The following is a 1,153-nucleotide window of genomic DNA, read 5'->3' as shown; positions in this document are numbered from 1 at the left end:
ATATATATATATATATGTATATGTATGTATGTATGTGTATGTGTATGTATGTGTATGTGTATGTATGTGTGTATGTTTTGACTTAGATGAAATGATAAAAATATTTTAATCATATTTTATGCAGTAATATTTTTCCTTGTGAACAATGCAAGAGTTTATGCATATCACTTTATTCCTTTCTCTTTTATATAGATAATAAATAAATATCATACTCATTATATGTTAGTGATATAAAAAGTAACTTGTATTAATAAGTTTTGTGTTTATCACAAATTTTAAATAAAAACAAATCACAAATACAATTATAATTTAATATATACATTTTTATATTAATTACTAATATGAATATAATTGAACAATTATATTTTTATGATTTTGTGCCATGTGTTATCTTATATTATATACGTGTTAACTTTTATAAAATTTCTAAAAGTATTGTAGAAAATAATTATTAATATTTTATTTTTTAAGAATATCTAAATTTTTAAAGATTGTTAAATAAAAATATCTATAAAAAAGAATAAATTAATATTTGAAGGATATTGTGATGCAATGTTCAATAAAAAAGTTGTATTCATTTATGTAATAACAAATAATATATACACATTAAGACAGTACTAGAATATATTTAAATTTTATAATATACTATTGTACTATCTATATACATATATAAAGTGTTCATTAAATATTAACAATATATAATAATATATGCATTATTTTATTTATTTTACTTTCCAATAAATTTTATGTGAGTTCCATTAACAATTATATCTTTCCCTTCATTTTTTGTAATATCTATTGAAACAAAACCTACTGTTTTTCCAACACGTATAGTTCTTGCATTAATTGTTATTAGTTCTCCAAAAAGAGCAGGTTTCATAAATCTATATATATTATTATATTTATGTTATATAATTAATTAATATATATATATTTCTTATATATAAAAGATTTAATATATTATTTTTTATATATAAGATGTATAAAAAATATATAAAAAGTTATATTTACGTAATATCTAAATTTAATGAAACACCTGGTTTGTTATTTTTTTCATGGGTTATTAAAGCATATGTAGAGACAGCATCAATAAGAGTAGATGTAAAACCACCATGCAACAATCCATATAAATTTAAATGTTCTTCGGATATAA

The 1,153-nt window shown here is 18.4% G+C and overlaps 1 protein-coding gene across 1 annotated transcript; it reads right to left on the bottom strand.

Annotated features, from left to right (window-relative positions):
- Window positions 1–726: 726 nt before the first annotated feature.
- LOC102679393 (acyl-coenzyme A thioesterase 13-like) lies at window positions 727–1,151 on the bottom strand (the record flags this gene model as incomplete). Its single annotated transcript, XM_031513934.1, has 2 exons — window positions 727–884; window positions 1,012–1,151. Coding segments are annotated over 2 exons (297 nt in total), but the record flags the coding sequence as incomplete, so codon positions are not given.
- Window positions 1,152–1,153: the final 2 nt, after the last annotated feature.

This window comes from Apis dorsata, unplaced genomic scaffold, assembly GCF_000469605.1.
Source record: "Apis dorsata unplaced genomic scaffold, Apis dorsata 1.3 scaffold_801, whole genome shotgun sequence".
Taxonomy (NCBI): domain Eukaryota; kingdom Metazoa; phylum Arthropoda; class Insecta; order Hymenoptera; family Apidae; genus Apis; species Apis dorsata.
Note: the sequence above shows the minus strand (reverse complement) of the source record. Positions and strands in the feature narration are given on the sequence as shown.